The 17,119-nt window shown below is 36.3% G+C and overlaps 1 protein-coding gene across 2 annotated transcripts; it reads right to left on the minus strand.

Annotated features, from left to right (window-relative positions):
- Positions 1-11,622: 11,622 nt before the first annotated feature.
- LOC120175078 (60S ribosomal protein L37a-1-like) lies at positions 11,623-13,304 on the minus strand. Of its 2 annotated transcripts, XM_039181782.1 has the most exons (5): positions 13,217-13,304; positions 12,525-12,564; positions 12,170-12,258; positions 11,975-12,057; positions 11,623-11,893 (listed from the first exon to the last, which is right to left on the minus strand). In XM_039181782.1, exons 1-5 carry the CDS (start codon positions 13,217-13,219, stop codon positions 11,830-11,832), a joined length of 279 nt encoding a protein of 92 aa, XP_039037713.1. In that variant the 5' UTR covers positions 13,220-13,304; the 3' UTR covers positions 11,623-11,829. The 2 variants fall into 2 exon arrangements, with proteins under 2 accessions (XP_039037713.1, XP_039037712.1); XM_039181781.1 differs by lacking the exon at positions 13,217-13,304 and having other exon boundaries at positions 12,525-12,570.
- Positions 13,305-17,119: the final 3,815 nt, after the last annotated feature.

Below are 17,119 nucleotides of genomic sequence, written 5' to 3' on the forward strand. Positions count from 1 at the left end.
ATTATTGTACATGCCCATAATAATACTTGACTAGGAATCTTTTAATAATAACAATTATGTCATTATATGCACTTTATTATCTTTCAGTTTATGTTAAACACATATATATAACTGAAAATAATAGCAGCAATGCCTTTATTCAATAAAATCGGTAAATAAAAGTATTATTACAATCATTATATGATTGGTCTTTGGGCATACTCTAACAGATCCTTGGTTGACCCACAGTAACATTCTCTTCCGATGTGGGGATTCAGACACTATAACCCTACTTGGACTATGGGGAGGAGTCGGGTATTATCTGCTCTTTGCACTTCGACAGTATAGGGCACGTCAGTTTGTCCCAGCAACATGCGTACTATCTGGATTAGAGTTTATGTACCATGACGGCAACTACAGGAAACTGATCAAGGAAGTAGCCGAGTCATGGAAGAAGGTGTTCCGGATGGATGTCGATGCCTCCAACGACATGCTTACTCCGGACTATTTGGAGTGGCGAAGATTGAGAAAAAATGGCAATATCCCAGTGTCAGATTGTGACGACACTTGTAACATGGAGGAACATCTCAGGCATGTCACTTCCGAACTTGAGATAGCGAAGGAAAAATTTGAAGCTGTAAAGAATGAGCTAAAACATATGGTTAGGGAACTTGAAGCTGAGCGATACCAGTGGAAGTTAGATGCCGATACCCATAAGGATCGGGCAAACAAGCTAGAAAATAAATAGAATAAAGTCTGTTTCGAGTTCGAGGACTTGAGAAAGGGATACCAAGACCAAGTCGAGAATAACTCCAATATGAAAAACACTTCTGATTACTGGAAAGACGAAGCCAGTAGCTTGAAAATGATGTTTGAAGGGCATGATGATAAAGAGACTCTGAAAGAACAGTTGAAGACTGCTCGGAGGCATTTAATAGAAAGAACCAGCATCTGAACAAGCGTTTGAGAACCCAGTTAGCTGACTTAGAGAAGTCTCTTCAAGGAAAACAAGAGCGATATAGCAAAACCATAGCTAAATTAGAAGCCATTGTAGATGAATTCAAGAAACAGACAAGCGAGCTTCAGAGAGTGCCCTTTGACGGAGGTTTACAGTGGTGTTTCCGTTGGGAGCAAGCCCAGCAAAGGGTGAAGGCTAGAGATTCAGTCATCCATGATTTCCTGGAACAAGTACGAAAGGCAGCTCGTCATTTGTATGGCTTACCAAGAGAAGCTGGAGTGGTTCAACAAGACATTCAACCAGTGACAGATGAAGAAAAAAGACTCGTCAATCTATTAGAAGTTGTTTGGAATCTAGAGGTTTTAGTCAGAACGTACCTTTAAAGTATTTTTGTCTATTAAAAAATAAAACACTTTTGTCTCAATAAGGGTTATTTATGATAACAGACACATTTCTGGATCAATGCCTCTAATTCTCATGCATCATGAATTACTTTTCATACTTTGCATTATTATTTTCCATGTTTATTTTATTTTCCAATGTTTTACATTTACAATTAACTAACAGAAAATGTCTCCTCAGAAAAGAGAACAAAAACCTAGTTTACCTATACAAGTTCAAGACACACATCGTCCTCATAATACTCGAACGAAGAAAAGACAAATAGAGGCTATAATTGCTCAAATCGAGGATAATATGTTGAAATTACAGAGAGAGTTAAAAGAAAATATAAACCAGAGCAATCGAAGTACTCTAGATAAAATCACGAAGAGCCAAAAGTCCTTGGTTGATCAGATTGTAGCCAAATTATCTAGATTACATCAAGCAAGTGCACCTGGAGTTAGTTAATCTGATGGGGTAATTATGCCACCGATCCCACAAGTGGTTATCACCCCCGAGATTTTACCCGAACTATAAGGGGACTTATATGCGGCAAAAGGAAAAGCATCATCTGCTGCAAATATATAAACTTCTACAATCAACCTTCACAACCATCCAGATGATTACCATATTCCGAATTTTGATGCTGGAATACCAAATTAAGTTGGTCAAAGGGGACTATGATTATTATGGAATACATGCATTGGAGCTTAGCTTGGTCCCGGATTTGGTGCTTCCACCAAAGTTCAAAGTCCATGAGTTCGAGAAATTCGATAGGAATAGTTGCCCCTCAGCCTACATCACTATGTTTTGTCAGAAAATGACAGGATCTATGAGAAATGATCAACTCCTGATCCACTATTTCCAGGAGAGCATGTTCAGTTCAGCTATCTGGTGGTACAATCAGCTGAACCGATCTCATATCAAGACATAAAAAGACTTAGCTAAGTCATTCTTGGAACAATACAAGCACATTAATGATATGAGAGACCAGACCGAGTTATGCTGCAAAGCCTGAAGAAGAAACGTAACGAAAGTTTCCAACAATACGCATAGAGATGGAGGGATTTGACCGTGCAAGTTCATCCACCCTTGGATGAAAAGGAAACTAGGAAGCTTTTTGTACAGACCCTAAAGGCTCCTTACTTCGAGCACCTGGTCGCAATCACATCAGGAAGTTTCTCAGATCTAGTTATGGCCAAAGAAATGATTGAGTTGGCTATAAAACAAGTTAAAATTGAGGGAGGAGAATCCAGCAAGAAACCTCTCATTAAGAACAAAGACAGAGAGATCAACAATGTCAGCACCTACAACGCCAACAAAGGTGTTACGATCTCCGGAACAAAAACAACTACAGTTGTACCGTTAGGTACTTCTAAACAAAATCAAAGAGAACCGAAGAAAGAAAATGAAAGGGAGCAATTCGATCCTATTCCCATGATGCATAAAGAATTATACCAACAGATTTTTAACACTCACGTGGTGTCACCTTACCCTATGGAGCCAATGAAGCCCTCATACCCCAGGTGGTATGATGAGAACGCCCACTGCGAATATCATGGTAGTGTACCGGGGCACACGATCGAAAATTACCTCGCATTCAAGAGGCTTGTACAACGAATGTGAAACAAAAATTGGATCCATTTTAACTCTGGAGCACCAAACGCTGCACAAAATCCCTTACCCAATCATCAGGAGACTAGGATTAACACAATCACTACCGAGAAGGGCAAGAGAGTTAAAACTAGTGTTTTGAAAATAAAATCTCCTTTGGTTTGGATATGGAGCCAAATGATAAAGGCAAGGCTTCTCGTACCACAGTCAGACACAATAAGGAGAATATATGGTAACCACTATTGATACCACGATGAAGAGGTCCAAAAATGCCCAAAATTCAAAACTTTGGTCCAGCTCATGATAGATAAAAATAAGCTTGAGTGTAATGAGGAAGTACAAGATTCTATGAAAGCATATGTTTGCGCTACTGGAGTCATCAGAAAAAAGATACGGTATGGGTAATCCTTTGATAATTACGCCTAAAGCAAAGACAACAACAACAAAACAAAACAATGGTGGTGATCACAGCACCCCGGCCTTTTCAATACAAGGCCATGGAACTGTGAATGTCAGGTGAGCACTTCAAGAGAAGGTGATAGCAAAGTGGGGCAGAGACCACTTGAACCCTTTAAGGAATATGTGTTGGCTATCAACGAGCCTGTAAAGGAAAAAGAAGCTGAAGAGTTCCTCAAATTCTTGAAGCAAAGCGAATACAGCGTTGTATAACAGCTACATAACCTACCGACACGCACCTCAATGTTGGCACTACTATTGAACTCACGAGGCACACCGAGAGGCACTATTGAAGATCCTAAATCAGACGTTTGTGCCACATAACATAGCAGTTAGTAAGATGGATCGACTGGTAAACAACATTCAGGCCGATAATTTTATCTCATTTTCAGATCATGAGATTCCATCTAGGGGAGAGCCCGAACTGAGGCATTACATATCACTACTCACTGTAAGGGGCACGCTTTACCGAGTGTATTAATCGAAAATAGTTCAACCCTAAACATTATGCCTTTAGTTACACTAAAAAAGTTGTCAATTGATACATCTCATATGAGAACCTGCCAGAGTGTTGTCCGAGCATTTCATGGGACCAAGAGGGATGTGTTGTGCAAAATTGGGGTGCCATTAACCATCGGACTGACCATCTATAATGTTGAGTTCATAGTGATGAATATCATGCATTCTTACAACTGTCTTTTGGGAAGGCCTTGGATTCATCAAGTTGGTGCAGTACCATCCACACTGCACCAAAAAGTCAAATTTGTTATTGATGGAGCTCTGGTGATTATAAACGTTGAAGAAGATATTGTGACAAATGTAACCACAGACGCTCTATACATCAAAGTAGACGAGGAGGTGGTAGAATGTTCATTATGCTCCATAGAATTTGTGAACGCCATATTCGTGGTTGAAGGAAGGAAAATTTCCAAACCCTGGCTTTCCATGTGCACCAAGATGGAAATAAAGCAGACATTGAGAAAAAGCGCCAAGACAGGACGAGGATTTGGAAAACTACAGCAAGGAATGATTAATTCAGTCATTCCTATATTAAAGTTCGATCATTTTGGACTTGGTTTTCAGCCCAGTCATCAAGAAAAGAGGAAGAGAATTCAGAAGAACCGGGAAAGAAGAATAGCCATGTTAACTGGAGATGAATTCCAACGGGAACCCATGGTATTCCCGCCTCTTTATAACACGTTCAAGTCAGATGGTTATGTGTTTGAGATCACCTCATCAGATTTAGAAGCGCTCTGAAAGATTTGAGTATCAATGCCGTAATCACAGAAAATGCTGAAGAAGCGGATAGATCCGGAATTCGCCCACTGCCACCTGGGTCTGTGCTTAGCAAATTGTCGGCGGAAGAACTACCTATGATTTTCAAATTTCTTTCAGAGTAATATTCGAACTATCCTTATTTTCCTATACCTCGGGCAATATATGATCTTTTGTAAGGGTGAATAAACATTTTGTTTTAAATTAAATAAAAGATGCAATCTCTTTCATGACAAATGTTTTTTTCATTTCTTTTGAACTCAATTTTTCTTCATTTCAATACTCCATTTCATTCTCTTTCGAATTTAATTTTTTATCGTTCCATGTAGGATATTTTTCTCTCACGCATACACGTTTCTTTCCCCTTCAGATCCCAAGGTAACAATAATGAAGCACTGATGATCCTAAGCCGGATGTGGATTTTGAGTCACCCTATTGTCTCGGGGATATCAATGAATATGACAATGAAGAAGAATGCAATTTACCTATCGAATTATTGAGGATGGTAAAAAGAGATGGTAAACAGATATTGTCGAATGAAGAGAAAATCGAAGTCTTGAATCTAGGCAACAAAGAGGAGAGAAATGAGATAAAAATTGGCATAACTCTTTCGGCTGAAGCAAGACAAAACTTGATGGTCTTACTTCAAGAATACATAAAAGTGTTTGCATGGTCGTATCAGGACATGCCGGGGCTAGACACAGATATGGTGGTCAACAAATTGTCTATCAAACCCGAATGCAAACCCGTGCAACAAAAGTTAAGGAGAATGAGACCTGAAATGCTCTTTAAGATCAAAGAAGAAGTCAAGAAGCAATTCGATGTTGGTTTCCTTCAAATAACCAAGTATCTGGAATGGGTGGCCAACATAGTGTCGGTTCCAAAGAAAGATAAAAAAGTACACATGTTTGTTGATTATCAGGACCTTAACAAAGCAAGTCCCAAAGACAACTTTCCTCTGCCACACATAAACACTTTAGTGGATAATACAGCCGGAAATGCTTTCTTCTCCTTCATGGACGGATTTTCGGGATATAACCAGATTAAGATGCATCTTGAAGAAATGAAAAAAAAACACATTTGTCACAATGTGGGGAACTTTCTGCTACAAGGTGATGTCATTCGGATTGAAAAATGTTGAGGCAACATATCAAAGAGCTATGGTGACCTTGTTCCATGACATGATGCGCAAAGAAATCGAAGTTTATGTCGACGACATGATATTTAAGGCGTAAACCGAAAGTGAACATGTCAACAATCTGAGAAAACTTTTTCAAAGATTAAGAAAGTTCCAGTTGAGATTGAACCCCAGCAAGTGTACCTTCGGGGTAACATCTGAAAAACTGTCAGGCTTCGTAGTTAGTAGGAAATGTATCGAGGTCGATCCAGATAAAGTCAAATTCATCCAGAATTTACCTCTCTCGCAAACACAGAAAGAGGTTCGAGGTTTTCTGAGCATATTAAATTACATAGCACGGTTCATATCTTAACTAACTGATAAGTGCGACCCAATCTTTCACCTTCTTCGAAAGAACAACCATGGAACAATGGGATGAGGACTGTCAGACTGCATTCGATAAAATAAAAGAGTTTATCTCTCTCTTGTTCGATGTCTCTCATCCCGTGTAAACCTCTAGTTTTGTATTTGGCCATATTCGAGAATTCAATGGGATGTGTCCTGGGTCAACATGATGAATCCGGGGGGAAGGAAAGGGTTATTTACTACCTAAGCAACAAGTTCACTGATTGAGAGGTTAGATATCCCCCATCAAAAAGGTCTGTTGTGCTTTAGTTTGGGCTACGCGAAGACTCCAACAATACATGTTGTACCACACCACTTGGTTGATTTCTAAGTTAGATCCACTAAAGTATATGATGGGTGTGTTTGCTCTTTCCGGAAGGTTAGCCCGATGGAAGATGTTATCGGAATTTGACATCGAGTATGTGAACCAAAAAGCGGTAGAGAGAAGCGCCATATAGGATTTCTTGGCAAATAAAACTACTGAAAATTATGAGTCGTTGGACTTTGACTTTTCAGACGAATACTTCATGTCCTTAGAAGAAACAAGTAACTCCACATGCGATTCTTGGAAAATACATTTTGACGGTGCATCAAATGCATTAGGACATTGCATTGGGGCAATATTGATTTCCCCTGAAGGGAATCATTATTCATACACTAGCAGACTGAATTTCGATTACACTAATAACATGGCATAATATGAGGCTTGTGTTTTGGGGATTCGAGCTGCTATGGGAAAAAATATAAAGACTTTGCGGGTATATAGAGATTCAACCTTAGTGGTTTATCAGCTCTGTGGTGAATGAGAAACAAAGGATGTAAAGTTGGTGTAGTATCGAAAACTAATATTAGATTTACTCGAAGAATTCGATGAAGTCACCTTTCACTATGTGCCTAGAGAAGAAAATCAAATGACTGATGTGTTAGCTACCTTGGCAGCCACATTCAAGGCCGACAGAGAGTCTGATATAATGCCAATTGACATGCAATCATATGAGTACCCGGCTCAATGTTACCAAATCGAGGAAGTAAAAGACACTAAGCTCTGGTACCACGGCATTCTGCAATACATTAAAAATCGAAATTATCCAAAGGAAGCCACCGAAACTGATAAAAGAACTATTAGAAGAATGACGGTTGGATATGTCCTTAATGGAGAGGTCTTATACAAGAAAAGCTCTAATCAGGTCCTGTTGAGATGTGTAGATGCAGAAGAAGTAAAGATGATAGTAGAAGAAGTACATGATGAAGTTTGTAGAATGCATGCTAATGGACATATGATGTCAAGGCAAATAATGAGATACATTTATTTTTTGTCCACATTGGAAAGTGATTGCATCAATTATGCTAAAAATTGTCACAAATGCCAAATCTATAAAGATAAAATAAATGTTCCACCTCAATCTCTTAATGTAATGACAGCGTCATGGCCTTTCTCTATGTGGAGCATGAATGTTATCGGACAAATCCATTCGAAGACTTCAAATAGTCATCGGTTCATTCTTGTGACAATTGATTATTTCATAAAATGGGTAGAAGCTGCGTCATATAACAGTGTCACTCAGTCCACTGTTTGTAAGTTCTTGAAGAAAGAGATCATATGTCGATATGGTTTACCCGAAAGAATCATTACCGATAATGCTACAAACTTGAACAATAAGATGATGGACACTGCTTGTGAACAGTTCAACATAAAGCATCAGAACTCTACTATTTATAGACCGAAGATAAACGGAACAGTAGAAGCAACCAACAAAAACATCAAGAAGATAATGGAGAAAACAACTGAGATATACAAGGATTGGTACGAGAAATTACCTTTTGCTTTGTTCGCTTACCAAACCTCGGTACGAACTTCGACTGGGGCAAAATTGTTCTCATTAGCATATGGAATGGAGGCAGTATTGCCCATTGAGGTAGAAATCTCGTCACTCCAGGTTTTGTCAAAAGTAAAACTTAATGATGCAGAATGGGTCCAAGCACGATATGACCAGTTGAACCTGATAGAGGAAAAGATGTTGAAATCATTCATCATGGTCAACTCTACCAGAAGCGAATGATTTGGGCACATAATAATAAAGTTCGCCCAAGTATATTCCATGAAGGAGATCTCGTGCTGAAGAGAATTTGGCCAATTCAAAAAGACTTCAGAGGAAAATATATGTCAAATTGAAAGGACCTTATGTCGTGAAAAAAACCTTCTCCGAATAAGCACTTATCCTGACTGATATGGACGGGACAGAACTACCTAATCTCGTTAATTCAGATGAAATAAAAAATATTTCGCTTACGATGAAAACCCGAGAGAGCATCCTAAGTCAAAAAAAGAAAAGAAAAAAAAAAAGAAAAATAAGGTGGGTTCAAGATTAAAACCCGCAAAGGGCATCTTGAAACCAAGGATGAGTCCAAGTTGAAAATCCAAAAGGGCGATTTGAATAATGATCTAGAAAAGATCCCGAATCAAGACAATAAAGTGTCACGACATCCAAATCTTCTACAGACTTAACGACTCAGAGGAATGGTGCACTCTCCCGAACATTGTCATATTTTCAAAGATCCCTTGACAAAAGTTGTATTCAAAAGTCATCTAACGATAAAAGGTTCAAAAGTGCCCGCATTACTGAGATCTAAGGCATCCATTTACTGGCTTTGGCTTTCTAGAATGTTTGTCAAGTACTGTTTGCTCTTCTTTCCTTATAAATAAATACGACCATTTCACTAAGTCAATTCCTTTTAAGCATCTTGGGTTAAATTTAAATCTAATGATTCATTCACTCTTGGAAAAGATAATTGCATATTACTTTACAAAGATTTTTTGAAAAATACAAATGCTCGGAAGCTGATCGAGGCTTAAGCACCATACATAAGATGGTTGAAAGGCATTTCCCAAATCAAGAATAAAAACAATATTTTGTACAGTGGATTCATGCATATTCTAAGAAATTCAAGATTTCAGAATCAAGAGTCATCAAAACTGACAATCAAATATTGAGATTTCCCTCTAAATCCTAAAAGAACATATTTCGCATATACATTTTAGGCATACATAAGAGTATTGCATCCATAGCATCACATATGTGCCTCATTTTGCAGATTCGCGAGTCAATTTCAACTTCGTAACGAATGATTTTTGGACTCGAGACAACGCAACAACACAAGATTGGATTTCAACTTCACAACGAAAGTTATCTAACTCAAAGCCAATTTAGTGAAAAACAATACTTGGATTTCAACTTCACAACAAAGGATATTCAACTCAAAGCCAATTTAGTGAAACTTACACAAGATTGGATTTCAACTTCACAACAAATGATATCCAACTCAAAGTCAATTTGGTGAAATAATACTTGAATTTTAACTTCACGACGAAGGATATCCAACTCAAAGCCAATTTGGTGAAACTTACACGAGATTGGATTTCAACTTCACAACAAAGGATATTCAACTTAAAGCCGATTTGGTGAAACACAAAATTGAATTTCAACTTCACAACGAAGGATATCCAACTGAAAGCCAAATTGGTGAAGTTATACAAGATTGGATTTCAACTTTACGACGAAAGATATCCAACTCAAAGCTCAATTTCACGACGAATGAGCGACCCACGATTTCAACTTCACGAAGAAGGATATCGTGCCCAATGGATCGACTTAGTGTCACAACAAGCATTGTCATCCACCAATCAAATCTCCTCATCATGTAAGAGTCGTGTCAAACTTAGATAATTAGTCATCCTCATCACGTTGGAACCATGTTATCAAAGATTGTCTACCTTCCTCATCACGTAGGAACTGTGTCATCCCTCGACTAGGTCTCCTCCTCACGTAAGAACTGTGTTATCATCCTTTAGATAACCAACCGTCCTCATCATGTAGGAACCTTGTTATCATCCTTATACGACCCGAACTCTTCATCACATATGAGCAATGTCGTTCTCCAAATCAAACAATATCAAGTCTCAAAATAAAAAGATCGGACAAAAACTAGTTGTCTTTTTCGTCTTTGTCTTATTCTTATTAACACAAGAATGTACAAAGAGGGGCAACTGTAAACACCAAATTTTGTCCTCATCTACCACCAACAAAAGCACCATGTTGCACAACACTAACTCCACCCATACTTGTCAACCACCAACGCCACCCATGATAATAGTGATCCACTATCGGTTGGGTTAAATTCGGGCACTTGGGTGTAAGTTTACAATAACGGGGATGTCTATGAAGGAGAGTTTCACAAGGGAAAATATTCAGGGAATGGGGTGTATTACTACATGAAAGGGAGATATTAAGGTTATTGGATAAATGGGAAATATGATGGTTATGGAGTTGAAACATGGGTGAAAAGAAGCCGATATTGTGGTCAATATCGACAGGGATTGAAGCATGGAATCGGAGTTTACATGTTTCATACCAGGGATGTTTATGCTAGCGAGTGGTCTAATGGGCAGTTCCATGGATGTAGAGTTCAAAGTTGCAATGATGGTAACAAGTATGTAGGGGAGTTTCAAGTAGGGTCTCAAGCATAAGGTTGGCCAATACAATTTCAAGTGATTTCTTCATTGTGTTTCATAATCTTTGATCATACAAGTACAAGCTTTGAATGCTGATATTTCAGATTCTAATGACTAGTTTCGTACTTCAAAAAGCAAGAATGGGGATATATATAACGAGGAGTATTTTTCTTACAAGATGCATGGTTTTGGTGTTTATCAGTTTGGAAATGGGCATCAATATGAGGGAGCCTATCATGAAGGAAGAAGGCAGGGATTCGACATATACTCTTTCAGAAATTGAGAGACACAATCTGATCACTGGCAAAATGATGCTCTGGATGTTAGCGCAGAAACAGAAAACACTTGGTCCAGAGTCATTCATGTTGTCCAGGTACCGCTCGTTATATAAAATTTGCTAGTAATCTGAGATTTCAGGTCTTGTAATAAAAGCTACTGTGTTTTTTCTAACACAAAGAACTAAGAATTTTCTTACAATTTGTTGTTCAACAGGAAGCAAAACGAGCTGTTGAGAAAGCTCAAAAGACCACAAAGATCGATAAGAGTGTTAATAAAGTTGTGTCAGCTGTAAACATAGCAGTCAATGCTACCAGAGTGGTGGTTGTTAAAGCCGTGCAAAAACATATGCATCGGCACGAAATACCAACAGTTATTGCCTAATATGGAGCCTTAAAAAATGGTATCTTGGTGAAACCATTTCTCACCATCTAGGCATTTTCTTCTGCTGTTCTCTTCTTAATTTTTGAAATGAAAACAAGGTTCCCACTTGGAACCATGTTTCCATATAGGTTGCCCCTTTCCTCTTTCTTTCAATTGCATATGTATATAGGTTGCGTTTACCATTGACTCCTATGATTTTCTACTATAGCTAAATATGCAAGCTTTGCAGAACAATAAAGGAAGAGGGATTGATAAAGACCAACATAATTTGATGCAAAGTAACAAGATTTTAAGAAATAAAGTATTCAAATATTTAAATAGAGATAAAGTTCCAACACCAGAATTGAGAGTCAAGATATAAAATTGAGAATTAAACACACATAACACATTACTTTCAACAAAATGTTTCTCATTTTTTGTGGCCAAAACAAGCAAAAACATCGTACCGAAGTTGAATACGCCATCACTGTAAGCTCAGCTCTCAGTTTGCTCCCTCAACCTCCTAATAGTACTCTTCACCGTAACAACACTGGCAGTGCTGTAAAATAACAAATGAAGTACTTTTTAATTACATGGACATACAAAGAGATGATATTGAAATGAGGTACAGTGAAGACACTTCATAGTATATGCACCACCAGCTTTAACTTCGCCGCAATCCTTGCAGCCGCATATTCTGACGGCCTTTCTCTTAACTGCATACTGTACAACAGCAGAAGATTATTAAACAAGTGCACCAATAGACAAGCAATGAAATGAACATAAGCTTAGCAACACAGAAATAGAATCATGAAGATAACCAAATGTGTCATACCTTTCCACAGAACTCACAAAAGTACTTGTTGTGTTGACTCACTTCCATCTTCTTAATTTGCTTCCTCAAACTAGCACCATAACGAGTACCTTCATTAAGAGGGAAAACATAACAAGGAATTAGAAGAGGAATTTCAGTAATTAAAACACTAAAATTAAATTTAAATCTAGAATCATTTTATGTGTAAAGCTACAATGGTTAAAAACTTCAAGCAATTTAGATAAAAATTGGAAAGGCAACTATTCCCACAAGATTCAAATGGCTATCAAATACCACTCTTTAAAACAATATCAAACATTTCTATGCAGAAATCCTCAAAGAAAAATAATACTTCATAAAATTAACCAGCACATACCGTATTTCCCAACAATTCCAGCCTTCTTTGTTCTTTTTGTCTGCATGTTGATAAAAGCATGGAGTTAATTACACCATGAAACTATACAAACAAATCAATCAGTCCTAAGCAGGGAATTAAATGGCAGTTCACTATCAGAATAGCAATTGTTGTATGGCAATAAAGTTAACATCCGAAGCACAATCATGATACCCGCAATGACAACAACACCTGCTATTACCACAATAGCAATAAATGCAACACAACCGCAGCCACAACTTTAATCCCTAATCCTAAGAGAGAACTAATTGCTACTTAGCATTTTAGACTTTACATTCTAATTCGAAACGAATACATAAATTAGTATAAGGGGAGCGAACTTGACACTAGGTCAAATTTATGAATGACCCATCAACACTTTGAACCCTAAAATTGAGATACAATTGTCAAATCTCCATCCCATTTCCTTTTCTTTCTACGTTGCACAAAAATAAAAATAAAACAAAAGCTACCATTGCCATAACACAAATGATATTTAGCTACAGAACGGAATACCGTCTCAATTCGAAGCTATAGAACGAAAAATATATTATTTTAACATTGGTACAACACGATTAACCGGAAATTTTAGGATGAACAATTTCTCCGGAAACAAACACGTAAACAGATAATGCAAAAGAAATGAAATTAAAAAGCGAGAAAGAAGAGAATGCCATGGTGGGATTGTTGAGAGGATTTATGTGTCTGGTCCGGAAAGGTGAGTAGCGGCGCTTCGAGAGGAAACAACAACGAGGACTATGGTTCTCTGGATCGGGTTTTTATAGAAACTTGAAACGACTGGGTCAAGTAAATCGTGTACTGATCTAAACTAACCTATAACAAATCATGGGCCGTGGACTATCCATCCGCATATTTCTAAAATTACATTTTTTTAAAAATTCGGCTTTGCCTCTTTTTAACATAAATTGCTATTTAACAACATTTTTATTTAACTAAATTAAAATTACTTACATATTAGGATAAAGTACATAAAATAGTTAATGATTATAGGGTGTTATTTTATTGCTTCTTTTGACTATTAAAAGTTATAAAATGGTTCTTCGACTATAAGATGTTATTTTATTTAGTCTCATAACTATTAAAAGTTACAATCACTCGACTATCATTGTGTTCCAAACACGTCCTTTATGTTAAAAAAATTGATATTAGTTCGAGTTAAACGTTAACTCGTTGACTGAGATATGAGATAATATGTACCTAGAATCTTAAATGACTATCATATCCTAGTCAGCATGTTAACGTCCAGCTCAAACTACCATCAATTTTTTAACCAAAAGGACAAGTTTGAAACACCATGAATAGTCGAGTGATCATTTGTAACTTTTAATAGTCGGGGACATAAAAAAGCAATGTATAATTAAGGGATCATTTTATAATTTTTAATAACCGGATGACTCAATAAAGCAACATCCTATAATTAAAGAACCGTGTAGATTACCCTACATATTAATATAAAATTTATTCTAAAAGCTTTTTATTGATAAATAAATAATAAATTAACCGTATAAGAGTAAACGGGTCATACCAAATTCATCTTTATTGGTGTCGTATCAGGAGAAGGCGTCGAGGTTGGAGCTATTATAACGTCTGATGTTATAAAAACTTATGTTATTTGGATTCGGAGTATGAGTATTAGATAAGATATATATTTAAATTTAAGTTTTTATAATTTATTTGAAGGATTGTATCCTTCTAATTATATCCGAAAATGATTCTTAATATGAGTATTTCATGAAAAATGTATAATTCAATTATTTTTTGAGTTTAATATCATTTATTAATAAAAAAAACACTTATGTAAGGATATTCCTAGGTATTGTTAGACCATGTATTTTTTCTTTATTTCTTCGAGAGTCGTGATTGATTGTTCTATTCTTCTTTTAGGCAAAATGATAACTTTTGTTCTTGTAGTGGACTCAATTTATCACTTTCGTATCAATTTAACCCTCAAAGTTGTTCAATTGCATCATTCTATAACCCTATCCCTAACTTAAACCATAACCTCACTACCTCTAAATACTTGGGATTTATAATTTAGGGTTTTAAGTTAGGTGAATGACATAAAATGATACAATTAAACAATTCTAAGGGTTAAATTGATGCGAAAATACGATAGGAACGAAAATGATAAATTTAGTCTATTACAAGGGCAAAAGATGACCCTTAAGCCTTTTTTTACGAAGAATGTTGCATTTTAAAAATGAATAAAATAAATAAAATAAATATTATAAAGTAATTATAAGAATATAGACCGAGTCATAACATCAAGCCAAATGGGTACTACCAATGCTTACGATTGCATATTATCTCTGGATTTTTTTTTGAAGTATTTGTGATGCATTTCTTCTTTTTATTATGAAATAATAATTCGATAAGAAATTTGAATTTGAGAAAAATTAAAAAAAATTAAATTATTTAAAAATAAAAGAGAATTAAACGGAAATAAAAATATTCTTTTATTTTTTATCTTGTGATCAGAATCAATTAAGCCATATCGCTACACAGTTTCCTTAAGATAGATTTTTTGTCACATTCCTTGGTGCTCGAGATCTTTTGGTCTTTGTAATCCAAGATACAAAAAACTAGATGATCAGCTACAGTAGCACAACAGTAGAGATCACAAATTGTTCTTGCCTTCAACTATCACCGGAAAAACTAAGAAAGAAAAAAAATTCTAAGAATGAGAGAAAATATTTTTTTAAGAGAAGAAAATTTCTTGAATTTTGAGATATAAAAAACCTAACAGGTTTGCTCAGTATTTATAGGAGATTTTCAAGAGAGTTTTACTCCAATTAAATATCTTTTAATATCTTATTGCAGTAGAATAGTTCTATAGCAGTGTTTTTTAGTCCTATAGCCGCATTTTAAAGCGCCGCTAAAACCACTCCCCGGGAAACAAAAAGGCCACAAAAAGCACCGGCTAAACAAGCGCCACAATTGTTAGCGGCATTTTACGATAACAAACACCGCAATAGGTCATACTATTTAACGGTGTTTTGGATACAAACGTCAAAATAGGTCATGTTATTTAGCAGTGTTTTAGGTCAAACACCATAATAGGTCATGTTATTTAGTGGCGTTTTGGGTACAAACGCTGCAGTAGGTCATGTTATTTAGTATCGTTTATGATACAAACGTCGTAATATGTTAGGTTAATAGTGGCAATTTTTGTACAAACGCCGCAATAGGTTATGTTATTTAGCGGTGTTTTTGAAACAAACGATATAATAATTATGTATATATTGGTGTTTTCAAGACAAGCACCGCTAATTATATACCCCTTTAGTAGCGTTTTACATCCTAAAATGTCGCTAGTCACAACTAATTTTCAGAATGTTTTTGTGTACTTTTTATTCCAAATTTAACCTGTAACAATATCCAATAACAACCTTGAGATTTAATTACGATTCCAATTAAGTCAAAATACATAAAATACAAATAAATCAAAGTTTACAAATCAGAAGGAGGGCTAGGATTGAAGAATATCAAATCCTGGAACAAAGCTTGTCTTATGAACCTCATCAGAAAAATCCTCACGAGTGATGGATCTTTATGGGTAGCTTGGTTCAAAAGCTACGTTTTTTAGGAGAATGACTTCTGGCATTTTGAAGCTGGTGCTTTAACAGAATTTTAAAATTGAGGACTGAAGCTTATCCTATTCTTTATATCGGAGCAAAGCAGATCAAGGATATTTGGGAAGAGATTAGTGTGAAAGGGGAGAAAGTACCATGGTAGAAATTGATTTGGTTTCCTCTTCATATACCGAAACATAGCATAATTGCTTGGATGGCTCTTTTAGATAGACTTCCTACAAGAGACAGACTTCAAAGAATGGGGATTATTACTTATGGTTATTGTATTATTTGTAGCAAAGCACTGGAGACAAAGGATCACTTGTTCATTCACTGCTCCTTGGTTGTTTCTCTTTGGGAATCTATTTTGCTCCTTGACGGGTTGAGGACAATCTCCTTGTCATGGGAGGATATGGTTTCATGGGCATATAGTGCATGGAAAGGGAAGTCACTCCTCACAACTATTTTGAAGATTACTTGATCTGCTCAAATCTATACTTTGTGGGAGGAAAGAAACCGAAGAATGTTCCGAGGCTGCTCCAGAACAGTTAAAGAGATGCTCAAAGCTATAAAAGATATTTTTGGAATCCAACTAAGGGGGAAAATATTAATAGACTTGATAGTGTTAATTTTAATCTTTGTAATGTATGGGGTATAGTCTAACCAATCAATTGATTTTGAAAGTAGATTGTTCATAGGTTTTTGTTGGTGATTGGTTTTGTAGCAGAACTTTGCTCTTTGGGTAATAAAATATGAATTATCCAACAAAAAAAAGTTTACAAACATCGAAGTGAAATGTAACATAGCTAAACATTGTTCACTAGAATAAACTAAAGCATTAACTTAAGAAATCACCTAGGGTGATGAATTCTTCGCTTGATTCTGCTTCATCATATGCTTCATACCTTCAATTTGATTTTGAAGTTCTTCATATTTTTGCTAATATGATGCTTCTCTCGCTTTAACTTCGGCCCTCATAAATTT

This window comes from Hibiscus syriacus, unplaced genomic scaffold, assembly GCF_006381635.1.
Source record: "Hibiscus syriacus cultivar Baekdansim isolate YM2019G1 unplaced genomic scaffold, ASM638163v2 tig00112159_pilon, whole genome shotgun sequence".
Taxonomy (NCBI): domain Eukaryota; kingdom Viridiplantae; phylum Streptophyta; class Magnoliopsida; order Malvales; family Malvaceae; genus Hibiscus; species Hibiscus syriacus.

Bases quoted from the DNA above. Each gene is read 5' to 3' on its own strand.
- LOC120175078 (XM_039181781.1), bottom strand. From the start codon at position 12,570: ATGCAGACAAAAAGAACAAAGAAGGCTGGAATTGTTGGGAAATACG. The intron at 12,058-12,169 runs GTATGACACATT...GCTGTTGTACAG, and splicing joins TTTGTGAGTTCTGTGGAAAG to TATGCAGTTAAGAGAAAGGC. The intron at 11,894-11,974 runs GTGTCTTCACTG...GTTATTTTACAG, and splicing joins GGTGGTGCATATACTATGAA to CACTGCCAGTGTTGTTACGG.